Source organism: Setaria viridis, chromosome 3 (genome assembly GCF_005286985.2).
Source record: "Setaria viridis chromosome 3, Setaria_viridis_v4.0, whole genome shotgun sequence".
Classification (NCBI taxonomy): Eukaryota; Viridiplantae; Streptophyta; class Magnoliopsida; order Poales; family Poaceae; genus Setaria; species Setaria viridis.
In genome coordinates this window covers 10,775,619-10,794,979 of record NC_048265.2, presented here as the reverse complement: position 1 = coordinate 10,794,979, position 19,361 = coordinate 10,775,619, and the positions used below count along the sequence as shown (strand labels likewise).

General features: G+C 44.4%; 2 protein-coding genes and 1 pseudogene across 4 annotated transcripts; all 3 read left to right on the top strand.

Moving 5' to 3' along the window:
• Positions 1-23: 23 nt before the first annotated feature.
• Positions 24-3,847, top strand: LOC117848376 (DNA repair protein recA homolog 2, mitochondrial). Of its 3 annotated transcripts, none has more exons than XM_034729750.2 (8): positions 24-281; positions 711-771; positions 1,003-1,223; positions 1,777-1,864; positions 2,236-2,405; positions 2,643-2,789; positions 2,883-3,017; positions 3,092-3,847. In XM_034729750.2, the coding sequence occupies exons 1-8, from the start codon at positions 150-152 to the stop codon at positions 3,374-3,376; spliced, it is 1,239 nt and encodes a 412-aa protein (XP_034585641.1). In that variant the 5' UTR covers positions 24-149; the 3' UTR covers positions 3,377-3,847. The 3 variants fall into 3 exon arrangements, with proteins under 3 accessions (XP_034585641.1, XP_034585643.1, XP_034585642.1); XM_034729752.2 differs by having other exon boundaries at positions 202-281; positions 983-1,223; XM_034729751.2 differs by lacking the exon at positions 24-281 and having other exon boundaries at positions 712-771; positions 929-1,223.
• Positions 3,848-7,912: 4,065 nt separating this feature from the next.
• Positions 7,913-9,560, top strand: LOC117846994 (large ribosomal subunit protein eL33w). Its single transcript, XM_034728128.2, has 4 exons — positions 7,913-8,033; positions 8,120-8,384; positions 8,481-8,527; positions 9,372-9,560. The coding sequence occupies exons 1-3, from the start codon at positions 8,002-8,004 to the stop codon at positions 8,520-8,522; spliced, it is 339 nt and encodes a 112-aa protein (XP_034584019.1). The 5' UTR covers positions 7,913-8,001; the 3' UTR covers positions 8,523-8,527; positions 9,372-9,560.
• A 243-nt stretch (positions 9,561-9,803) lies between these two features.
• Positions 9,804-16,007, top strand: LOC117849027 (uncharacterized; annotated as a pseudogene).
• Positions 16,008-19,361: the final 3,354 nt, after the last annotated feature.

The following is a 19,361-nucleotide window of genomic DNA, read 5'->3' as shown; positions in this document are numbered from 1 at the left end:
AAAATTTTGTATCATTGATAAGAGAGGGATCAATTCAATGAAAATGAGTATATTCGCTAGAGAAAGAAGGAATAGCCCAGCGACGGGCCGGCCGACAGAGGCAGCTCAGCAGCGCGCGCGCGACCCACTGATCCGCGACCGCCGCCGCCATGCGAGGGCTGCTCTCCTCTTCCTCCACTCTCCTCCGACAAGCCGCCGGCGCCGCCGCCCAGCTCTCCCGCGCGGGCTGGAGTAACGCCACAACATCCGCACCCTCTCCTCTCCGCCGCTTTCCCCACCAGGTTTGCCCCAACATCTCTCTGCCGCTCCATCGCGTCTGGGCTTGTGGTTTGTTTCCATGTGCTGGGGATCTTTTTTTTTTTTGTAATGGAGACTTTTGAATCAGACAGAGAATAACTTTTTGCTAATTGTTGTCGTAAATTGCCCGTGTTGGATTAAACATGAGTGTACTGCTCATGTGCATAAGCTACTAGCATAGCAGTATGACAGATGAAGAAAATAAGCACTGTGCGCTGTAAAATAGTGCTATTCCTAGCGTTTTTCCACTTCGTGAGAATGGTGGCTTTTAGTTTATGTGCTGCTTTGCTGTTTCGTATATGTCTCACTGACTTTATGCCTTCATAAGTGGAGTTCCAGAATGCTTAACTTGCTCATACTTCAAGATATTTGCACAGATTGCTGATCACCTTTTCTTCTCTCTGATTTGCTAGAATGGGAAAAGAGAGGCATTTTGTTCTTTTTGGTCTAAAGGTCGTTCGATGTCAACCACAGGTATACCCATTTACCAAATCATTGCTCAAATGTTTGTGCTCAAATGTTTGTTAATGTTTATTGTTTCTACCATAAAAGATCCCACCTTTACTGTTCCTGAACGAAGCAACTTTTTAAAGTACATATAAGATAATTGATTATTTCCAACGTTATACAGTTATTCTCTGGCGTTCTGTATCCACACTACCTTATGAGTTGCAATGTTACTCAGGAGTATGTACAAATTCCCAGTTGATATGCAGATAGACTATGAGACTGATATCCCACTTGATGAAGCAAAAGCTCTTGAGAAGGAGTCATCACTAAATGTTGCTGTCTCTCAACTTGCAAGTGATTTTGATAGAGAATCTAATCTATGTTTGGAGCGATTTTCCCGTACAAGACGTGCATCTGTCATCTCTACTGGTTCTCTTAAGCTTGATCTTGCTCTCGGCATTGGAGGATTACCAAAGGTCATAATGTGTTACCATATCATTTTTAAGTATTAGTATGATACTTTGTTGTTTTATATTTCTTGAGGTATTCACTTTATACTTTATTGAGTATTCATATACACTTAATGGATACCATACAGTTCAACAGTCATTGATTATTCATCTGGTTCTTTGTATCTTTTGATGCCTATCTACTCTATGCATCACGTCGACCTAATCATTAGTCGCAAAGGTTCCTTTCTTTGCAATTTGTAAGCATGCTAATTTAGTTATACTTAGCCTCTACAAAAGTGCATTTTGTCTTCAGCATCTCTGCTCATAAAGTATAAGCACCAGAACACATTCATGCTCATCTCTTGCCTAAAATTTCTTTTTGAGAGGATGTCTTGACTAGAAATGTTGCCATCATAATTTTCCATGTCTTCTTTGCTGTCTTTCTCTGGTCAGCAGTGTTGAATATCAACACTTTGAGAAATTTGATCCGTGGCAGTATATTATATGGAACTTGATGTTGTATCATTATGTATTTTTGGCCCTGCTTGGCAAATTACTGATTGGAATATCTCTACAGGGTAGAATGGTGGAGATATTTGGGAAAGAGGCATCTGGGAAGACAACACTTGCACTTCATGTTGTCAAGGAAGCTCAAAAGAATGGAGGTCCGAGTTTCTTTTCTGATGCCCCTTTTTTCTCCTTTTTTTAATGTTTGCGCATATTTCTGTTTACTATTTTGTTCTATAGTACTCCTGAAATATTTTCTCCATTTTATTGACTTATTTTATACTTGGGAGTTACCTAGTATTACTGCAATCTTTTATCAATACATTTATCATCTGCTTGCCAGATTTTATTACTTTACTTTACAAGCATCGGTAAAGATTATCAGCAAGTGTTCTCCTGTTCTTACTATTCAGATAGACGAATCTATTGAAAAAATCTTATTGCCTTTGTTTGCGCAAGACATTTAATATTTCCTTCTCTTATTACTGAATGGAATAACTGATTTTCATTGTGACTGGCATATTTGCAGGTTATTGTGCTTATATTGATGCAGAAAACGCTTTTAACCCTTCATTTGCAGAAGCCATTGGTGTAGACAGTGAAAGGCTCTTAATAGCCCAACCTGATTCCGCTGAAAATTCTTTGAGCATTGTAAACACTCTTGTTGGTGGATCTGTTGCTGTTGTTGTTGTGGATAGTGTATGTTACTTCCCTATGTCATTTTCAGTATATTTTTCTGTTATGTGTTTCAGTTCCTTACTTATTATGAAGAGTATGCTCTCCCAAGTAACACAAAGCTAGAATATGGATCTAAGAATTGCTGATAGGCATCCCTGTGGTTCAGATGCATACCACTGTCTGGGCATATCTACCTCTTTATGTGTGTGGTACTGACACCATGTTATGTTTACCTTGATTTTATTGGACTTGTGACAGGTGGCAGCACTTATTCCCAAATGTGAAATAGAAGGCGAAATATACACTAATTCTGAAGACATTCAATCCCGTTTGATGACTCGGGCACTTAGGAAAATTCAGTACACTTTGTGTCGCTCTGAATCACTTATTATTTTTGTGAATCAGGTATGACATCATTTATATGTCTTGATTTCTTTTAACATATGGGCAACGATGTTTCTGCCTTACTTTGGCTTTATTTATTGGTGATATTTGTAGGTCAGAACAAAGTTGAGCTCAAATCCGTTTCCTGGGATCTACAAGGAGGTGCCTTGCGGTGGTAACGCGTTAGGATTTTATGCTGCAGTCAGAATGAGGACTTCAAGAAGGGAACTGCGCTATAGTGAAGACCAGGTAGGGGTCTTTCACACAGCCTCATGATAACACATCAAACTTACACTGATACTAATGGTAGTGTGCTTATGCAGGCTACTGGCATTGGTATATCAGTGCAGATCATCAAGAACAAATTAGCACCAGCGAGTCTGAAGGAAGCCAGCATCGACATCAGATTTGGGAAGGGGATCTGCCATGAATCTGAGATCCTGGAGATGGCTTCCTCTGTCGGAGTTGTTGTGAAGGATGGATCTGGGTATTGGATCAACGGCGTGTTCCTGCCTGGCAAGGCGGATGCTGAGAAATTCCTACATGAAAACGCTGGTGTGGCAGATGAGATCTGCAATACCGTGAGAAATCAGTTCCTTCAAAGGTGACAAACGGAGGCCTCTGGAAGTTGGCTGACTGACTCTGAAGTTTTCTCGTCAGTCGTCACCTTGATTGGGTACAGTTTTTATGACATCTGAGAAGAAAATTGGGGCGCACTGCACTGCCAGGGATAGTGTCTAATTTATCATGTACTCTACAAAGGAAGTGCGATTAAACGATTATGATCAATTAGAGAGGTTAATGCATCGTTAGTCGAGTTTTCTTGATCTCGTCGTGAGGCATTGAGTTGGCATTGTTGTATCATGTATGCATAGGAGATTTATATAGGATACCATTGTATTCTCTGTAACCTAGGTAGTTTTTTGGTGTTGAATCGAGGGCCATTCCCTCCAATGCTGCCAGTTCCTATGTTAGTTAAATGTGAATTCAGTTTCAGGTTCCTGTTGTTACGCTGCTTGAGAACCTGGAATTCCAGCTTTGAATACATGCGTGTGCTGTCCACAAGAACTGGCGTACAAGACTAGCTGCATTACATTGATTAATTTGATTGTTTCATGTGTGACACGGTCATGGAACGTAGCGGTTAGTTTCCCAACCTATTTCCCGTAAAAGATTAGTGTGGTACTAGCAGATATTTGATTTTGGATCAACTAACAAAATAATGCCTATCCTTCTGCAGGACATTGCCAAGAAACTGGGTTTAGAGCAAGACAAGCGATCAAACTTCATGGCTCAGTTTGGGAACTTTGCGACTAATGTGGAGGGTGTGTTTGCTGCTGGAGACTGCAGGCGTGGACAATCACTGGTTGTTTGGGCAATCGCAGAGGGGAGGGAAGCTGCGGCAGCTGTTGACAAGTACCTGTCAAGAGAGAGAACAAATGCCGCTGAGGACGTTGCTGCCCCAAGTCCAAGTGAAGGTCTGGTTCGACCTGTCGCGGCATAAGCAAAGAAAGCATTTCTGTAACTTCTTTTTGTAGATACGTGTTTCTATGTCAGTGCTGAGAAAACAAATTGCAGCTTTTTAGCTGTAAAAACAATAAAGAAAGGGCTCGTTTAGCATAGAGAAATGAGAACCCCTGTGTTATAAATTATAGGTAGTAGGTTGACAGCAGTAGGAAATTCTTTTGGGTGCATATATGCTGTTCTTTCCTGCTTCTTCTTGAGAAGAAATGCCGGGTTTGTAGTTGTAGGATCAACGTATATCTTATAGATGCAAAATTTGTTAGCAATTATTTATTGAACTGTATCTCTCTTTGTATCTCTTCTCGGGTGCATGTATAGAACTGATACTACTACACAAAAACTCTGGTGTGTTTGGAATTTTGAATCATTGATAAGAGGGGTGTGTGTGTGTGTGTGTGTGTGTGTGTGTGGATCAGTTCAATGAAAATTTGTGTATTGGCTCTGTAACTGTAACCCAGTCCTGTGATGTCTGCGAACTATGCTTTGATGTGTTCCTAAATTACCCTATCATCTCTGCATGACAAGGTCGGGTGTTGCTTAACTGTTTTTGTGCTTTGTATGATTGGATCAAAGTCGTGCATCATTAGTCTTGACTCTAGAGAGGATGTCGCTGTCAACTGAGATCACTAGCTGGATAGCAATGCCTGCCCTGGCGTCTAATTCTTGTTTTGACGACAGATACTTCGACAGGAATGCGGTTTTTATACTCAAATAACAGTACCGTAATAAGACTAGCACTCTATATCCATCCATGAATCTTGATTGAGTTCACATTCCCTGCTTGACCGGTCCTATTTCTTGCGAGGCAATATGCATGGCTGCTCTTCATCGCAGACTGAAACTTTGGGCGAATGATTAGGGGGGATTTTAAGGAACACGTAGCGGAGGTTGACCCTTGAACGGTGAAGAATACTGAGCCCCTTCAGCTTTTCATACTACTATAGATCTTATAGGCAATTGCAATATGTTTGACCTTAAACGAAATAGAGCCTTAGTTTTGTTGCGTTCTGTCTGACAAACTATCACCGAAGACCTCAACTAGCTCCCAGCACAACTTATGAGTTTAAACCTCATTTCGTTGCAACTTCTTCCCCCAATGTGACACGCCTTTACAATAATACTCTCCGTATCTGTGGTAAGTGGTAACTGTTGCTCTTCTTCTGTGCATCTCCTTTTTAACTAGAGCTAGCTTTTTAATTTCTTTTTGCATGAACACTTGCAAATAAGCAATCAGCCAACCCGCTGAAACCCAACAAGCTTCAGTCTTTTACGTGCTTGACGGCCGAACAATGGCCACATCTAGCACATATCACCCACACATTGACTGATGCCCCATAAGGCCATAACCATATGGACTCAGACTGAAACGGCAACACCTGTGGTGTCAGTCTACACCCCATCATGCACGTCCTCTTACTTCTGACCAAATCTCCTTCCTTCCCTCCCTGTCGCTTACTCCGAGTACGCCTCGTCGCTATATAATCACTGGTAGACGAAAATGCCAATCTTTAACACACACATACCAGCCTCCTTTTCCTCACTGTCGCTTGGCCACACGCGCACACGCTCTTGACGAGACACGGCATGGGCAACAGCCTGCCACTGCCATTGCCATGCGCATGCGTGCGCCACCACGAGGCCGACGAGGTTGAAAACGCCGCCGCCAAGAAGAGGAGGAGGAAGCAGAAGAGTCGTCCGGCCCGCCGCAGGAACGTCAGGGCAGCAGCGCGGTCGAGGCACGTCGTGCCGGTCGCGGACACGCCGGCGTCGGAGGAAGGCGACGGCGGGGAGGAGGCGTGGCGCCCCGGGTGCCGCGTGGAGCCGGCCGGCTGCGGCGAGGACGGCGGCGGCGTGCGGCGGGTGAAGATCGTGATGAGGAGGAAGGACATCGCGGAGCTGGTGGCGAGGCTGGAGCAGCGCGACGCGGCGGAGAGGAGCGCCACCGTGATGGAGGCGGAGCTCAGCGCCGGCCTCGGCGGCGACGGCAGCGTCAACGGTGGCAGCGTAGCGATGAGCCCGTGCCGGGACGCGTGGAGGCCGCGGCTCTCCATCATACCGGAGAACTACTAGAGAGTCCTGGTAGCTGCACACACGCTTCTCCTGCCTGCAGGCTGCATGTCACCTCGATCTGCATGGTTGGGTTTTCCAGTAGTTCACTTCACATTTTGGAGCAGTGCTGTACTGCTGTCTAGGAACAAGGTAATTCGGTTTCTTTCAACCTTTTTTCCTCTCTCTCTTTGATCTTGGGACGATGGCGATACTTGGTCGTCCCTGCTGCCATGGTACAGGCTACAGAGCATGCAAAAGAGGTAGGTGGCAACTAGCTAGTTAGATCCATGTTCTGGATGGCTGGGGCTGGGCTCTGTTATTATGGACAATTTCTGAATATGATAGTGCATAAAAGTATGTATTGCTGTGTTGGAACATGCATGTACCCTAGATGTATGAAAAGTTGTAAACATTCGCTGTGTCATTCTGAATATCCTTTCGTTGTTACACGGAGTAATCCATTACACACGTAGCACTTGAGCTTGTCAGGTACAGATTTACAGACTGAATTTCTACGATTACCATTTACGCATCCGAATCAGAACGCGCACCAGCACCGGAACAAATCACGGCAAAAGCTCAGCCAGTTGGGGACTCGAATTCCTGGTCGTCGTCTATTTTCCATTCCAACGTACGCAGCTAGCCATCAGAACGACCATCACCACTACTGACCGCTAACCACTCCAACGACGCAGCAGGCTGCGATGGACCAGCCAAAACGTTCGCCATCCATGACACGTTCACGCGTGCTACAGTGCACGCATCGGATAGGTGCCTAGTTGCAATCAAGCCCTCGGTAACAATTGGATCGGAGGATTGCTATAGAAAATTAATACACAACGAGCGAGTCAGCCAGACCCCGCAGCACCGACATGTCGCCGTTTGTTTCTACTTGTTTCAGAAAGCATATTCCACTCACACCCCAGCGAACTCGCCTTTATCTAAGATAAGATTCGGATGGTAACATCATATTTAATCTGGATTATTAAACAGACGCCAATCATTCAAAGAACTGGTGAAATATTAATCATATTTTAGTTCCGAAGTGGAGAAATCTTTGCCAGCGGTTTGCTTGATGCAGGAGTAGTGTTTTGTTTTCCCAAGTCAGCTTGAGACGAAGCCGCTCAAGTCCACGTCGGTGAATTTGTGATCACGGCCGTAGTGTAGTTTTTGCATTGTCACGATCGTGGCGTCACGATGCATAGGAAATCCAAACATCTCGATCTGCGTGGCTTGCCACTTGCCGGTCTTGGTTGACACTTGGAAAAACACCTCGTCGATGCACGCGCACCACACACAAAATCATCGCAAGAGCACATCAGCACGCATGCATGCATGACGCTATAAAAGAAACTACGATTTTTTTTTTTTTGAGAAAACTCAGATTAACGGGCTGATTTCAACGCGGCCTCTCGGGTATTTCGTGGGCCGGGCAGAGTATTTCTGGGCTGGACCATCGTTTCTCCAAGGTGGGCTAGACCCATTTTCTGACGGGACTCGCGCCATCCGATGCAATCCCAGCCGTCCAATCAAGCACCAGAAACTTTTAAAAGCCCCCTCGCAGACCTAGGGTTCATTCGTTGCGCCGTCACTTCCTTCCCCCGTCGGCACGTCTCTAACTTCTCAACCCTCGTCGGCGAGGCCTCCGGCGGAGGCGACTATGGTGAAGGGGCGCCAAGGCCAGCGCGTCAGGTACGCTGCCTCACGCCTGATCCCCCGTTACCCCCGCCCTCCCGCCGGGGAAGCATCTGATTCGATTCCGTTTTGGTTTTGCGCAGGATGTACGTGCGGGGCACGATCCTGGGCTACAAGCGGTCCAAGTCAAACCAGTACGAGAACACGTCGCTGCTGCAGATCGAGGGCGTCAGCACCAAGCAGGATGTGGCGTGGTACGGCGGCAAGCGGATCGCCTACGTCTACAAGGCCAAGACCAAGAGCGACGGCACAAGCATCCGGTGCATCTGGGGCAAGGTCACGCGCCCGCACGGCAACTCCGGCGTAGTGCGCGCCAAGTTCCGGTCAAACCTCCCACCCAGCTCCATGGTGAGCTCCCCATTGCCGGTGTTTGTGTTTTCAAGTTGTACTATTTCAATGTGTGCATTTCTGATGCCCTGGTCGGTGTTTTTGGTGGTGATGCAGGGTAAGAAGGTCCGTGTCTTCATGTACCCCAGCAGTATCTAATCAAGGTAGAATGTCTTACCATAACCGCTTAGATGATGAAGTGTTTGATGCACCTTGCTCATTATCAGTGTTCGATGATGCGAACTTTTGATTGTCGCACATAGCAGACTTTTCTAATTGAATCGAAATGCGACGGGTGCGATCTTAGGTTGCTCTGTATTCTCGTTGTTTGTGTTTAGGGGCCCCATGCCAAATGGGGGAAGCTCTGCTTTTAGCTTCGAAATACCTGCAGGTTCTCTGCGGGGTGCTCGGAAATTGGGGCCCTAGAGCAAATGCAGTGGTCTCATAGTACGAGGCTGTACTTGGTTGATGAGTCTCTCATCAACCGATTCCTCACAGCCTTGCCTCCAATGACCACAATATTCACATCTGTGTCTTGTAGGTGTGGCATTTTTGTCGTCACGCAAGGTGTGGCATGTAGGAAGCTTGATGTGATTCTGTTATTATTGTGTACCCATACTTGTAAACCGTTCCTTGCGTTGCCTTTCTAGGTGCTTATATCTGCTATCTTCACCTGGTTGTTGATCAGTCTTGATTTAGTAGCTGCTATGTTGCTACCCTGTCTGTGTTTCCCTAAGTTGTGGACTGATGAAAAGCTAGGTGCTTTACTGTTGAATATTTGGAACTTAGTTTACCACAACTCGAAATAATATAGAAATGGTATCTTAGCATGGTTTGGGTGGTAGTTATGTCTTCCTTGATGAACTCTGAGAGCACAATGGCTTCCATTTGGTTGATCATTTGTGCTCTATGGTTTGTCTCTAGCACGGCACTAGAGAGTGTCTCTCCTCATTGTTTTGTTTTGCATCACAGTTAATACTCACGAGTTTCTTCGTTTCTAACCTGCAGGTATCTTGCCTAATGCCTGCTATGGAGGAGGTTCAGCTGGAAAGACTCCATGGAAATTTTGAGTAGTCTAGCTTACTCTTTGCTTTCTTTCTTTCTTTTTTACTGAACAGGCTGTTAGTCGCAACCTGGACAACTTATGTCAATTGTAACTCATTGGCCTTGTGGAATGAAAGTATTATGCTTTGTTAATGGCGTTTGCTGGAGTGTGTTTTAGCTATTCCCTGCAATTATGCCTAAATGCTCACTAGGCGATACGTGGGAGCTTCTTTGGTCTAGGGATGGTGATGGCCGCCCAAATGCCGAGCTCGCTTGCAAATTGCAATTGCAAGCAAACGGCAGAGGCAGCGGCCCAAATCGCCTGACTTTTCCGTGCGCCTCGCGAACCTGGCTCTCAATCAATTCGAGCCACGCCAACCGGGGAACCGCGAGGTGATGGCTCAACATCTCGCTTCCACAGCTGCTGCCGCCAAATGTCAGGTCGCCAATGTAGTGAGTAGTGACTCAGAGAGAGAGAGAGAGAGAGAGAGAGAGAGTACTACGGCAAGCATTTCTCGACATCGTCTCCATCACTCACCGGCGTGAGTACTACGACAGCATTTGCGACTGACTTGTGACGGTTCTGAGCCAGGCGCGTTTGGTTCCACCTATTTTTAGCACCCATCGCATCAAATATTTAGATACTAATTAGGAGTATTAAACGTAAACTATTTACAAAACCCATTACATAAGTGGAGGCTAAATGGCGAGACAAATCTATTAAGTCTAATTAATCCATCATTAGCGAATGTTTACTGTAGCAACACATTGTCAAATCATGGACTAATTAGGCTTAATAAATTCGTCTCGCCGTTTAACCTCCACTTATGTAATGAGTTTTGTAAATAGTCTACGTTTAATACTCCTAATGAGTATCTAAACAATCGATGTGACGGGTACTAAAAATAAGTTAGTGGAACCAAACACCTGGTTATCATTAAGAATGTGAGCGTGCTTGCTTTGTGCGCGCAGGTACCTGGTTATCCCGAGCTGAGGAAAAGGCTGCTGCTCCTGGCGCCAAGGCATGTTGTTTTATGTCATGTCTGTTCACGCCTTTCAGGGCATGATCGTACATATACAAGGCAACTTCGTGCTGTTTCGTCTTTCAAAAAAACAAACTCCGTGCTGTTTCTGCACTGAAGGACCTCTTTCTCTCATTGTCTGTTAGGCTTGCAAAGCTTCTGAAAAAGTGAAGAAAGAACTGGAAGACCCAAATAGCAGGTCATAACCATTTCGGGTCCTTTGGTTGAACTTTTGAAAGTGCTTTGGCTTCTTAAAAAAGCTAAAAGCTAATCAAAGATGTGGGCTGCGAACCACCGGCTTCCACAAAAGCAGATTTTCTTTAGTTCAATTCTCACGGCACTTGAGCGCCTGCTTCCACCGGCTGTGTCGTCCAAGTTTTCCTCAAAATTACCCGCTGCCATCGGTTACGAGCGTACCGGTTCGTCCTCCTCCTCCCCGCGACAGAACACACGCGCGCCACAGGGATGGACCACAGGTTCGCCGCCCCACCGGCAGCACCCCTCTCCGACCGCTTCCTCTCCTCCCAGCGGCGATTCCAAGCGACAGCGGCCCTCCCCACCGCTGCCCCACTGCCGGCCGCCTTCCCCACTGGCGGCGCCCCTCTCCGGCCGCATCCTCTCCTCTCGGCGACGATTCCAGGTGGCGGCAGCCCTCTCCGACTCCTTCCTCTCTCGGCGGCCGCGGCGCAAAAGGGGGTCGGCAGCAGTGCTACCTCCGCTCGGTGATTGGTCGCCAGCAGCCGTCCTCCCCACTTTGGTTTGCAGCCGCTGCTCGCGAGGTTGCTCCTTGATTCGCTCTGCCGCCGCTCGCGATTCGCTCCGCCGCCGCTCGTGAGGTCGCTCCAGTGCCACCGTGGTCTCTGCCCCGGCCGGTGCGCCCACGAGGAGGCGTCGCGCCCAGGACGGCGAGGCCCAGCCGGTGCGCCTTGGCCGACGAGCCCCCGGCTGCCACAGCTCCTTCGCGCCTTGGCTAGTGAAAGGAAGAAGAAGGGGCTGACGAGTGGGGTCAGCTCATCAGTGAGAGAGGGAGAGAGTTGAGTGGGGAGGGCTGTGGATGACACATGAGGTCCGCTTAACAATTTTCTCAAAAGCCACAACTGCCCAACCAAACGGCTTTCGGTTTTCTCACAGCCCACACCTTACAACAGTTTTTCTATAGCCCACGACTCACAGCTACTTTTCCAAAAGCCACAGCTCAACTAAACACACCCTTCTTCTTCTTGTAGGTTTTGTCTTCTACTTTCTTGACTATTACCTATTCTTGCCACTTCCTTTTATGCTTCATATGCATTTGCTTTGCTTCGCAGATATAACTTCGGTTGGAGTCATGGCAAACAAAAATTTGAGTCTGGGAAATTTGGCGAAGCACACTTCTTTTCATTCTGTGTAGTCATGGATCCTAGCATGTGGAGCACCAGATATTCCTGAATGAATATTGCAAAAGGCTACTAAACTTTGGGGGGCATATATATGATTTCATATCCAAGATCAGTCTGTATCCATGCTTTCATGCTCTAAGCCAGTCAATTTAAGGAGTAACTCTATGCTGGTGAAAGAAATAATTTAGCAGGTAAAAGATCAACAGCTAAAAATGAAAGGTCCATTGCAATAGTTTGGTTTTGCTGTGTTTTAGGAACTAACGTGATCTATTGGTATGTGAACACAATAACACTATTCGACCATTCTACGCAGACACATTCAAAGGCTCGTATTTTGCCAACCCAATATTTGATGTCCCTACCACTGACGATGTGCTTATAACTAGGTATAATGCTTGAAGCATCATAGACTATCTTTATGTGGAACTTGCGGAAAACATGTTGATTTCATTATTGTTCCAACCCTAATGAATGCAGTGAAGCCATCTCATTCCATTATAATTTCACCATCTTGCTGCAGCTCAAGATAGTTGGTTGTGTCATTCAGGATCTGAAACGTTTGTTACTTCATACGAGCAGTTTTCTACCATTTTCTCAGACACGACAATTAAACCATCACTTCAGTTTAAGATGTTACATATATTAAATAAGTTTAACACTTATTGAGTTATATTTTTAGATGTTTACATTGATATTAATTCATGTTTGCTTTCTTATCACATCTGGTGATGATTACATTTAGATTCCCATCATACTGCCGACCAAACATATGGCCAACTGATGATCTTCCTGAGCTTGAAACAGGTATAGCTGCGGTAGGCTGTATAAGATATTCTCATGTCTATTTATTCAAGGGATCTTAAAAAGTATATTAGTATTTCATATGTTTTCTGTGATTATTTGTAACTAAATTTCACAGTAGATTACAAGCAAGGTATTAACTTAGCAGGACTGTTCTAAATAGCGTATCAAAGTAAATAACGGGAATGTTGCTACTATTTCAAATTAAACTAGTATAACTTTGTACTCTGTTCTTTAGTTTATCAATACATTATGTATGAATTCTGTGTGCACATCACAGAAGTTCATATAGGTAAGTAGTTCCGCTTGTTACAGTGTGTACACCATTTCCATTTGTCTTTCAGCTTAAATCAAGTTTATCATGAACAAGATTCTGTTCATTAACTTGTTGATCTCTTGTGCTTCTGTGCGTGCATATGAAGGAGATACACGCAAAGCATTAAATAGTTACGGTGACACCCTTTAATGTTCATTTCTTTTTGTTTATCAAGGGATGATTATCACCTATGTCAGCTATACCCATATTGTGACCGAATGTCAACTATCATCTGTCAATGTGATCATCTATATGTGGTTCTTAAATTATGAAGTCTCTATGCTAGCTATCGATGTCTTTTCTAGCTGGTTTTTAAATTATGAAGATCTTGTTTTCTGCTGGAACCAAACCCAAGTGTATGAAATTTATTTCATCTGTAGCATTCAAAGACCTTGGAAAGTTGGTGCTAGAAGTTGGCTCATCATTGTGACCACTATGTTATGTACTACAGAAGTATAACTGTACCTCAGTACGTTTTCTCTCGAAAGCATCAACTTTGGTAGATATAAGACAAAACTTAATTTGTATGAGCCATTGATTTGTTCCATACAAGAACATGGTAGATGATACAACATACAGTATACAGTAGTCAATGTACAGCTTTAGGTAAGGGATCGGAATGACCAACTGACGGGTTTGTTACCATGTATTATGCGTCCAAGAGAACATATACACACTGTTAAAATTGGCCATACCTAGGTGAAATTCGATCCAGTAATGATACTGTATCTTCATAGCTCTAGTTTTACTTCATGTTTCTTTTGAAGCTGTGCATACGACAAAACACACCCCTTTGCCAAATCTCCATCTGTATCTTATTAGCTAAATTGCAATCAGTAAACCTTTCAAGAAAATCATATGGAAGCAAGAAGGTGGTAAGCATGCATAGGATTCTGCCTATGACGACAAAAATATAATAGAATATGAAAAAACTAATATAACAGTATAGTAAATATGATGTGTGGAAATAATATTCAAGTGTATTTTTGCTCAAAAATATTACACGTATACTTAGTTCAGAATCTCTTCTCTAAACTTTAATATCTAATTTAGCCATTTAGGTTTAACAGTTAGTCAAATGAATCAGCATCTATGTGCTTTTCAGTAAGGAATCAAGGAGTGGGACCATATGCTGGTGAAAGCCTTGAACAGACTCTTGCTCGCTCAAGGTGTCACAAGGGCCGTCTGCTGTACTATTTTCCCCAAAATTGTAGGTATATCAGGCAAGCAAATATATACAGCATTTAAAAGATTGCACGCATGGAGAATTTTGCTCTTGGTAGTCTTAGAGTTACACACGTTCATCAATATGTTCATCAATAGAGTTACCCACGCTGACAGAATTAATACACTGCACTGTTGTGCATGAACATTACACCTCTCCTGCCCCTGAATCAAAACTTGTCCTTGTTGGACACCCACGAGTTTCTTAGATCATTTTCCAATGTTTTTTAAAAGAATTGATGTTAACATGTCTGCTCTGGCAGCAAACAGAAAGAAGATCAATCTGTTTCATCATGGTGTGGATGGCATACTGACTGCATCTTTGACAGGTGATCAACGAGATACCTCTGGCCACTGTAAACTTTTTCAACCTACTTAAATGCTAAGGAAGAACTGCCATTGTCACTGCAAATACAAAATTTAGTATGTAACTTTTTCTAGCATCTGTCCTTCGCACTTATCATACGATCAATGCTTTGACTGTGCATGCAGGACTTACATGTGCCTTATTCATGAAAAAATCAGTGGAGATTCCCTGTCCTGATAGTGGTGCTGGGCTACACATCCGATCTCGCGATAGTGAGTTGTTAAGGTTACTTCATTTGAATTGTAGAATTCTCTTCCAATAGTATAGACTACTCCGGAACCCCCTTCAAACACAAATATAAGTAGTTTTAGGTTTATCCTAAAGCGAAACTTGTTTAGGTTTGACCATCAATTGCTAAAAATACAAGTAGTTTAGCAACACAAGCTTGATTCTACAAGATTCATTGTGAAAATTAGTTTCATAATATTATTTTTATTCAGAATAATATATTTCATAGAAATATGGCGGTAAAAGTTACACCTGCTAACATGTCAGTATCCTAAATTGCTTATATTTGTGGTCAGAGGGAGAATATGCTAAGATGTAAATTACATGAGGTTGTCACTACATTAAGGAATCCATCAACCATGCTTGTGGCACATTGGGAAATATGGTCTCCCATAAAAAAAAGGAATCATTGATCATTGTTTGTTAAAAGATGAGAAAATTTCTTCTATGCCATTGAAAATTTACAAAATTGTCTTCCACCGGCAGCGTCAGCGACAGCGATGCCGTTCACGGCTGCGCCGCCGAGCTCCCCCTTCGTACCCGCGTCATCGGGCCCGTTCGCTTCAGCTTATTCGGCTTATAAGCTGAAGCGAACAGGCCCATCATGCGCGTCGCAGTCCCTGCCGCCGGGCCTGCTCCGGGTCGTCTCTCGCGACCATGGCTGTGCGGCGAGCGAGGTCGGGAAGTGATGGCAGCCATAGATGCCGGCACTCCTGCCCGAGGTCTCCCACTTCATAGTCATGGAAGGCTGTCGCGTCCCCCGTCCGCCTCGCTGCCTCCGCACAAGCTGTGAGCCGATCTTGTCCATCGCGCTGTGCCGTGAGCCGCCTCCACCGCACAGGCCGTGAGCCGCTCCCTCCCGTCACGCTGTGCTGCAAGCCGCCTCCACCACGCGGGACCGTGCGCCGTCCTCTCCCATCGCGCGCTGCCGCGGCAACGAGCAGCGCCTCGTGCCCCCGAGGCAGGGCCGGTAGGGGCTCCCGCTTGCCCTGCTCGACTAAGGGCTCTTTTGGCACCCCGCTCATCTTTTTGAGCAGCTTGTCTCATAGAGTTGACCGTTTCGTAGAATGACTTCTCTTATTTTTTTCGTGGATAGATAGTGGCTTGTCAAGTTCATTTTATTCTACATATACCCTATCCGGGGGCGACAGCGATGGGTTGAGGTCGGCGGCGTTGGAGCGCTACCCCGACGACGAGTGTGATGGCCACCAGAGGTCGCCCGCGTCGGAGCGGGATCCAGACACGGAAGCGCCGGCACTATAGCGGGTCGATTGCGGCGCGTCGAGGTAGCGCCGTAGCGCCGCCAAATAGTTGCAGCCGGCGGCGCGGCGGGAGCGCTACGAGGAAGCGCCACGGGAGCACGACGACGAGGAGGCGTCGGAGAATCGCTTGATGCGCGAGGGGAAGCCGGTGGGGGAGAGGCGGCGCGATGGGGAGCCGGTGGGAGTGGGGGGCGACGGGAAATAAGAGTCTTTTATTCCTTACTTCCACCGACACGTGGGGCCCACGGAGGCGTTTAGGTCATGTAACGGTGGAATCTAACAGAATAGCATCGGAGGGACCAAAACTCAATTTCCAATGGCAATGAAAGGATAGCTTAATTTCCAATGGCACGGAGAGAATGAGTTAAATTTTCAATGGTATAGAAGGAATTTTCTCTTAAAAGATTGCACGTTTACTTTTATTTCTCAAGGGGAGCTAGGTGTTATGTCCTTATTTGTTTTTGTCCGGATAATTTAGGTTACATTTGAAGATGATGAGCTGGCCTACATAACTGGGGAAACTGCTGAAATACTATCAAGAGGTCATCTACGTGCAACCCCACACTGTGCGAAGGTAATATCCACATAATATCCATCTTCGTAATGGCATCTAAGTGGTGTTTCATTAACTTCATAAGTGCTTGCTCTGGAGTCTGGCCGGAGGGGTGCAAAAACATCTGTTGATTTAGGCTCAAGAAACCCAAATTTTAGGTGTATGTGGATGCCTTCGTATGTTTCTCGCAGAGCTCTATTATCCAGTGTGCCTATCATCTTAGACGCAACCGACCAATCACGTCTTGGAGCAACTGCGTTGTGTGTGTTAAGGAGGTGCAAGGAGGAAAGAGAAAGAAGTGGGGGAGGTGATGTATATTGGAGCAAATGTGCTAGCTTAGAATTTCTTATCACCTAGAGCCAGAACCAGGAAAAACCTGGGGATGGAGCCCATTATATTGTTAGTATGGCACCGGAAAGTTGTCTTTCTATTTAAAGCAATGAAATATATTGTACCAAGGGTCACATCTGTATCATGTATCAAACACTAAGGTTGCTCGTCTCCATAGATGCTTGCATCATTTAGTTTGCAACATAATTTCATATGTACATTAGTTTTTATAATTATATAATAAAATAATAATCAAAGTCATACCTAGAAAACCATGACAAATTAATAATGGCAAGTATTTTAATTGGAGGGTCCACTTTATTTACACTGAATTCCTCTTATGGATGCAAGTGCTCATGTCTGCTACTATATCTAGTTTCTAGGCGCCCAGCAATGAAGATGCTTCGCTTGTTGACCGCTCGACTTTCGAAGTACTGTTCGTGCAGCCAATTGGTAAGTGCAAGTTTGTCTTTCCAAGATGCCATCTGCTGCTCAATTGTGATTCACTATTTTGCTCTTTTAGAGGTGGTTGATACTAGGGGTTAAACTTTAATCCTATCATGTCGGTCTATCACATCGGGTGTTCAGATACTAATTAGGAAGACTAAATATAAACTAATTACAAAACTAATTGCAGAACTCTTAGGCTAAATCGCAAGACAAATCTATTAAATCTAAACTGTGTGCCGAAGATTCTTTCCGCCTTTACGTTGTCATCAACTCATCGTACGACGGGCCGGGTTAGGCTTCTTCACTCAACTGTGCGCCATGCATATATATATATATATATATATATATATATATATATATATATATATATGATGCGCAACGCACTGCATAGACTATAGAATACGAGGTTTTTCACTGTATTTGCAAGGTGCCATCTCATATTGATTAGAAAAGGTGCAGTTAAGTAACGGAAAGTCCAATAAACATGGATAAATCTTTCATTTGCTTTTTGTGTCAAACAACTATCTCAATATATATGGCCCGCTTTCAATTCTATTCAGGGTTCACTGTTTCAAGTCTTTAGTCAAACCTTTGAAACATTTGGCAGGAACGAGAAGATCAAGTTTCCAAGCGAATTCCCCAATCACCGAGAGGTATTGTCTAAAGGAGTCTTATTGATATAACGGTGGCGGGTCCGGGGTCCATGGCAAGCAAAATTATGAAAAACTAAAGATGAAAAACACTTGAGCTCCTAATAAGCTAGGATCAGCCCCCCTCCCAGCTATTTCCTAGGTCCACCCTTGAATATAAGTACAATATTCAGCACGCGCAGTCCCTATAGTGACTGGTTTCTGTTTTGACTTTTGACTTTCTAGCTCTCGATTCAACCAAAGGAAACACTGGCATACGGGGAGTACGCAGAGAGGATACTGAGCTCTTGTTTACTTCCCTCCAAAATCCCAACTTTAACATTATGTAAAAAGAAGATTCCCTATCACATCAAACTTGCGGTACATGCATGGAGTACTAAATGTAGATGAAATCAAAAACTAATTGCACAGTTTTGTTGTACTTTGCGAGACGAATCTTTTGAGCCTAATTAGTCAATATTTGGACAATAATTCACAAATACAAACGAAATGCTATAGTTGCGCATTTATGGCAAAATGCTAATTTTGCCGCTCCCAAATTGGGAACTAAAACAAGCATTACGAGGAGGCAAGAACATCTGAACATGAAGCACGCCTTTATGCCTAAGGAGAACGTACTCCAGATACTGTGCAGAAGCAACCTGAAGCGAAGTGAATCACCGCTCCACTGTGCATTTGTGTTTGTGGGTCTGTGTCTTGTGCCCAAATCCTTTTTGTCCTTTTTTTTTTGAACTAACAAGTCCTTTTTTGCCTTTCATTTGTTCAAACTGCGCCTGCTCCTGAGGCTGTTGAGTGTCCAGAGCAGATGTTTCTCTGAACCTTTGTTAGTTAAACTGGTGAACCGGTCCTGATGCAAAATGCCGAACGGGCTGGGACCTTTTGTTCCTGTACCGGAGGAAGTTTCATCTCGCAATTTCCAAGAGTGACATGTCATCAAAAGATGTTTAAATTGATGAATGAAATAATATCCCTCAATGCAAAATTTTATTACACGATTTCATAGAATGCCCATACCATTTAATTGTGAGGCGTCCAATGCAAATTTCAACAGGTTTCATAGTCCAGTGCATGCACAGTTTCGTACTGATGAAACTCTCGCTTCATAAATATCTTATCATGCTATTACATAGGCATAGATATCTTATCATGCTATTACATAGGCTGATGCATCATCATATTAATGTACATGAAATCTTTATGAAACTTCCACTGGAGTAGTCTAAAATAACTTTAATGAATTACTTTGTCATCTGTTAGGTCCTTGCACGGTATGCTACCACCGGTGACTTTCGATTTTTATAACTTTTACCGAGAGACGGAAAAGAAGTTTAAGACGTCGTAGACCCTGGGAAAATTAGTAGTAAAAAAATTT

What these genes read in the sequence shown, in the direction of transcription:
- LOC117848376 (XM_034729750.2), top strand. Translation starts at nt 150, where the DNA reads ATGCGAGGGCTGCTCTCCTCTTCCTCCACTCTCCTCCGACAAGCCGCC. An exon ending in CTGTTGTTGTTGTGGATAGT is followed by an intron (nt 2,406 to 2,642) that starts GTATGTTACTTC and finishes GACTTGTGACAG; the next exon opens with GTGGCAGCACTTATTCCCAA. An exon ending in TTATTATTTTTGTGAATCAG is followed by an intron (nt 2,790 to 2,882) that starts GTATGACATCAT and finishes TGATATTTGTAG; the next exon opens with GTCAGAACAAAGTTGAGCTC.
- LOC117846994 (XM_034728128.2), top strand. Translation starts at nt 8,002, where the DNA reads ATGGTGAAGGGGCGCCAAGGCCAGCGCGTCAG. An exon ending in CGCCAAGGCCAGCGCGTCAG is followed by an intron (nt 8,034 to 8,119) that starts GTACGCTGCCTC and finishes GGTTTTGCGCAG; the next exon opens with GATGTACGTGCGGGGCACGA. An exon ending in ACCTCCCACCCAGCTCCATG is followed by an intron (nt 8,385 to 8,480) that starts GTGAGCTCCCCA and finishes GTGGTGATGCAG; the next exon opens with GGTAAGAAGGTCCGTGTCTT.